The 6,247-nt window shown below is 40.9% G+C and overlaps 1 protein-coding gene across 1 annotated transcript; it reads right to left on the bottom strand.

Annotated features, from left to right (window-relative positions):
- Window positions 1-2,709: 2,709 nt before the first annotated feature.
- Window positions 2,710-6,006, bottom strand: LOC132300555 (cytochrome P450 98A2). The gene is made up of 3 exons (XM_059797686.1): window positions 5,476-6,006; window positions 4,085-4,482; window positions 2,710-3,554 (listed from the first exon to the last, which is right to left on the bottom strand). Exons 1-3 carry the CDS (start codon window positions 5,957-5,959, stop codon window positions 2,910-2,912), a joined length of 1,527 nt encoding a protein of 508 aa, XP_059653669.1. The 5' UTR covers window positions 5,960-6,006; the 3' UTR covers window positions 2,710-2,909.
- Between the last annotated feature and the right edge of the window lie 241 nt (window positions 6,007-6,247).

Here is a 6,247-nt window from a genome sequence, read left to right as displayed (position 1 = left end):
ATGACTATTTTACATTAATTATTTAATACAATACACATAAAAAAAACATACACAATAAACCTTAAATAAATAATATATAATAATTATTATACACACCATCATACAATATCATTTTTGCATATTATATTATTATTAGCTCACAAAGCCAACATTGTCAGGCACCACTCAAGTCGCCATATGTGTAGTGTCTAAGTGTTAGCCCCTTGACGGTTGTCCAAAGGAAGACATGGGCATTTCAAGGCCATGCCATGTCTTGGGTATACATTGGCTTTGGTTAGACAGCCATGAGGATGCTCGGTGGGTTGTCAGCGTGCACAAGATGCTCAGCATGCACACAGGATGCTTAAAAGGATGCTCGGCGTGCACTGGGGGTGCCCAGTGTCATTTTCATAAATATGGCGAAAAGTGAAACTTGGAGTTTTGACTCGGAATCTTTATGGGAGGTACCTTGAGTCCATAGAAGCTGGTTGGCGTAGACGGCACTTGATTTGGATGTTGGGAAGGGTCTGAAAGGCCTTTATGACTCCTTAAGCATGGGTGATGTTTACTCCTGTCAAAGTGCTGATTTTCCTTAAGACTATACTAGGGGGGTCTGTTGAGTACATCAGTTGGGCTATAGCATGGCTTGCTTAGAGGGCTTAGCCAACGTGTATGGGCACGTGTTGCACCACTCCAAGATGGTTGCACAAGAGGGGAGCATCTAAACTAATGATGGGCAAACAAGTGTGCACCCGCGTGCATGGGCGTGTAGCCGTGGGCACACGAGGGTTCGAGTATGGCGCACATGGATGGGCACCAGTGTATGCACCGACTTGCAGCAGCGCGCTTATGAGCATGCATGGCTTGGCATCAACATACGCACCGACGTGCACTCAGATTTGCACTCGGGCGTGCATGGCATGGCACCCCGTGCACTCAGAGACATGTGGGTGTAGAATGGTAGACTTGGCAAAGACTAGGTTCACAAGGTTGGCTCAAATGTTGCTAAAGTATGGACCACACAAGTCATGGCTTGCGGTTACAAGAGATGGTTAAATGGGCTTAGTGGGCTCAGTTGGTTGGGGGAAGTTACTAGCACTTCCCCACTCATTATGGGAAGTGGGGGTGTGCTGATTAACTTCCCATGCAGGTGGCACAAATCTGAGATGACAACAAGCAAGCGGTTGGAGGTGGTTTCCTCCACTATGCAGAGTGCAACTTCTTGTGGGATATGTGGCATGAGCAGAGCATGCCCACTACATAGCAGTTAGGCTTGTCAACTGCATTGTAGTGCTAGCATACTTAGAGGATGCCAGCATGACCCTAGATGGATGGGGGTGTCATCCATCATCTTAGTGGGCAGTTATGGGCAGTTTTGAGAGTGGCCTATATAATGCTAAGGTGGGCTTTGTAGAGGGGATAGATATGAGGGTGTGAGCCTTGGTTCCTTGTACGAACTCATGTTCCTTTGTAATATGTTTAATATGAGTAAAGGTTGGGGCTTGTCCCTATAAACTGTGTGTGCCTTCTTTACATTTCTATATTGTGTTGTGTGTTGGCTAAGACTTGGTGGCCCCAAGTGCCATTACAGAGGCAAAAATTTGTGGTGTGATTTAGCCCTATAACACTAAGTATACCATATGTAATGGGGCTCGCAAGTGTGTAATCCGCACAACAGACACATTGCTTCAACATAGAGAGGCGGAGGTGGGGCTTAGGTGGGCTTAAGTCTCCCAAATTTTTTTTTTTTTTAGTATAGGTATATTTAGCCCAATGTCTTAAAAAAGAAAAAATTAGTAGTAATATTACTCCCCAATTTTAACTCATCCAAACAAGCTCAATATTTAAGTCATAATTTTAAAACAAAGGTCCAACCAAATAGACGTAAGCCAAACAAGTCCTAAACAATTACTAAGCCAAAGCACAGAGAACTCTTAAATTCCTAATCTTGCACAAATTAGAAAGCTCGCTCCTTCTCTCCTTCTAAAGTCTAACCCTATTTCTCTAAAATTTTCTAACTCATTAATCTTTCGATCCCCAAGTCTCCCTTATTTAATATTAGCTCTACATTAACAATTCTTGGATTCGCCCTTGCAGTTGTAAATATTATACAAAGTTGGCTTGCGCTGGGCATGCTCTAACCCTGTTTTTGATCAATTTAGGAACTCAATATATCAAGGACGGATTCAGAAATTGGGAGCTAATATTTTTTTGGTTAAGTTAATATTAGTAATAATTTTTTTTAAATTTTTTATTTTAAATTGGGCTAAAATTGAGTATAGCAAATTTATATATATATTTTTGGGTGGGCTCCTGGATCCGCCAGTATATTCATTGCACACACACTGTGTATTAGGACTGATGATATCCTCCAATTCAATTTTGAATGTGGGCCATCTAACTATTATTCCAAAGCAGGCAAGGAGTTGAGTCCCAAACCACAACCAAAGTTACACCTTTTTTTTTTTTTTTTTTAAGTGTTGAATATTACTATTTCAAGACATGTTTGATAACATATATTTGTTGTAAAATTTTTGAAAACAAAAATATGAAAATATTATTGGTAAAAAAATATTACAAGTTTGAAATTTAAACATCTAGTTAAAAAGGTCATTATGGATTTTTTTTTTGGAACAGTATTTTGCTACCTTGTGGAAGTACCAATTTAGTGCTTTCAGTTTTAACCTCTTTTTTGGAAGCGTTTCGGTACTATTCAAATCACATTACACATTACCAAATAACTGCTTAAAGCAAAAAAATATGAAATAGAAGCAATTGCCAAACAGATCCTAACAAATAATTCTACAGTACACTGAGCGAAGTACTTGATACATTTCAATGTGAGGTCCAACCCAATACAATGAAGCTTTGGCCCATTATGTATCCATGTAAAATTACAAACAAATAATAAAAAAAAGCCCAACACGAAGTTACATATCCACAGCCACACGTTTGTACAAGTGAGATGGCAACCTTGGAGTGGGGACTGCTTGTACTGGGCTCCTCATATAGGTGACCAAACCTGGATTCTCTCCCATATCAATATCTTCGGGCTTTAGCCCATTTGGTGGAGCCCAAGAAAAATGGTGCAAAAGGTGCCCCAACATGGATGTGACCAAATTGATGCCTAATTGAGCTCCAGGGCAAACCCTCCTCCCAGCACCAAATGGTAGTAAACGAAAATCATGCCCCTTCATGTCAACATCCTCCTCAAAAAACCTTTCGGGCCGGAACTCTGATGGGTTTTTCCACACTGCAGGGTCATGGGCTACAGCCCAAACATTAACGTGGACGTTGGACCCCTTAGGGATGTCATAGCCACCGACCTTGACATTGGCATTGGCGCGGTGAGGGAGCATAAGCGGTGTTGGTGGGTGCAATCGGAGTGCCTCCTTGGCCACACTTTGTAGGTATGGAAGGTTTGAGAAGTCGGATTCGGTAATCACGCGTTCGAATCCGATCACTCGGTCCATCTCCTCTTGGGCCTTTTGTTGGACTCTAGGGTTCTTAATTAGCTCTGCCATGGCCCATTCCACAGATATTGCAGTTGTGTCCATTCCCGCCGTTATCATGTCCTGTATACATACAATTAAATTAACTTCAATATCTAGTAATAACAATACTAATACTAAGAAACAACCAAAAGCATTAATCACCATTGGAACCCAATGGTATGACCTAGGGCTGGCCCTGTCGTCTAGGGCCTCAAATTTGGGCCAAAAAGTAGGACTAGGTCAAGGGTCTATCAAATTTAGGACATTCGTCTAAGGCCTCACAAAATGTTAGGCCTCTCAGGACCGGCCATAGTATAACCTCCCCATCTTCAAAGAGGAGAGGTGGGGTTTGAGCCCGGGTGTACATAGATAAAAACTGTAGAGGTGTAAATGTGTTTCGTGCCATATATTAAATAAATAAAATAAAATAAAATAAAATAAAATAAACATTAGGGACAATTGACTCGGATTGTATGATCTCTCCTTTTCAAAAGAGGAGGAGATTTGAGTATTGGAGGGGAGGAGCAATGTATGATGTGTGTACTTGCTTTAACTTTCGAAGGATCTAAAAAAAGAAAAAGGTACCACTATGAAAATGGTGTATGACATACCCAAAGTAGGCCAATAATAGTGTCCTCACTAAGATCATATTTGTCCTGAAGGGTAAGCAATGCATCAACAAAATGTTGCTTGGCTCCACCGGACTTCTGGCGGGCGAGGGTGTGCTCTTCCATGATTGCGCGAGTAAGGCGGTCCCTACGTGCGCCATGCTTGGCAAAGGCCTCTTCTTCTAGGGGGAACATCCACCGGAGCCACGGGATGTGCTCTGCCATGGCAAGGGAGGCACCGAGCTTCAATCCGTTAGCCACAACGGCCTTGAACTCGAGCCCTTGCTCGTCCATGACCCCCTCATCGTTCACGAACCGTTTTCCGAAAGCAAGCCTTGTTATGTTGTTGAAAGCCACTGTTCCAAGGTATTTCTTCACTAGCAAGCTCTTCCCCAGGTTATCTGCATAATTTCATCATTCAGTTGGTGTTTCATGCATAATAGCCTCAGGTCCATCGTGGGCCTTTCGCTCAAAAGAATTGACAAGTAAGTTATTTGGATTAGTAGAAAAGCCCATATCACTAGAAGCCCAAACCAAAACAGAAAAATCTAATGATAAAAAGTCTTCTTATGGACAACTTTGATGAGGTCCATTTAACAATGCCCAAAAAAAAAAAAAAAACAAAAATAAATGGAGAGAGAAACTGTCTTTTTTTTTTTTTTTTTTTTTTTTTGGGGTTAAATAGTTTAATTTTTTAAAAAAGGATAATAATTATCTTATCCTTATGTTGGCCACACCTATCTGATCGGGGACTGTGATTTTAACATGTGCAAGCATTAAATAGAATGAGGAATTAATTACCCAAAAAAAACAAAAACAAAAACATGAGAAATAATAATAAGTGGTCTAATAGTCTATTTATTTTATGTAAGTGAGGACATGATACATATCCAACTCTCGACCTCATAAATGACTATTGATATCTAGAACCATGTGAATGATCTCTCATAACGGGCCATATATGGATCAGATATTTAATGCAGTAATAAATGTGTTCAAAAAAGGAAACCATGCTTTCATAAACATTTCTATTATCTTGCCTTAATAAAATCAAGAGGGATTATTTTAGATATAAATTTATTGTTTTAAACAGTCTTTAGCATACTTATGTCCAATAGTCAAGACAGTACGAGGTTATAATTGTAAATTCACAAATAAATACACATAGATTCCATTTTAAGGTTTACCAACAAAATACCAAACACAGCAAGGCATACCATGCTGGCTTTGAGTTGGTCATCTTTATGTCATTTTTAGGTCAACCCAAAGCCACAATCCACATAAATATGCAATATATATATATATATATATATATCAAACATTTCACATCAAGAATATATATGTATGTGCATATATATACATATGATATGAAGAAGGAAAAGGAAAACACAAACCAGGACTAGTGCAATCTTTGTAGATGGACTCGACCATGGCAGTGACCTCATCTTCTCTGATGGGTCTGAGAGATTCAAGCCTCTTTGGAGAGAAAAGCTCAAGTGTACAAACTTTTCTAACCTTGACATAATGAGGCCCATAGTCAGCCCATATCAGGTCCTGCCCTTCTCTGCTAAACTTAGCTGCGGATCGACTCCGGTGTCTGTCCGCCAAGTGTTGGTCATTTTGTTTGAGGACTTCTTTGGCTAACTCCGAGTTGGAGACAATAACATTTAGTGTCGACCCGAACCAGACCGATATGATGGGGCCGTAGGACTGTGACCACTCCTCGTAACACCGGAATCTCACCGGTTTGACGTCGTAGAGGTTCCCGACGACCGGCCATGCACGAGGGCCCGGCGGAAGCTTGAACCGAAGCCTTTGGTATAGCTTGTATGAGAGAATTATGATGAAGATGGACGTGAAAAGAAGAGAGAGATCCATGAGATGGAGAGAGAGAGAGAGAGAGAGAGAGAGAGAGAGTGCGGTTGGTGGTAGGGAGAGAGGTGGTGGGAAAAATATAAGATATAGAAAAGGGGGGGGGGGGGGGGGGGGGGGTTGGGGGAGTTGGTGAGGGGTATTTTAGTCCAAGGACTAACTTTGGGGAATCTAAGTTTGGTGAAGGTCATTTATGGAAAAACAAAAAACAAACAAAGAAGTAAGGTGAAAAGTGGGAGCGTAAATTTTGGAGAATCAAACATAACTAAAGGGTGGTTGGAATGAAAGAGAAAT

Source organism: Cornus florida, unplaced genomic scaffold, assembly GCF_030987335.1.
Source record: "Cornus florida cultivar Cherokee Brave unplaced genomic scaffold, ASM3098733v1 CherokeeBrave_3.0.0_Hap2_Chr03, whole genome shotgun sequence".
Lineage (NCBI taxonomy): Eukaryota > Viridiplantae > Streptophyta > Magnoliopsida > Cornales > Cornaceae > Cornus > Cornus florida.
The sequence above is the reverse complement of the archived record's forward strand: the minus strand, read 5'-3'. Positions and strand labels throughout refer to the sequence as shown.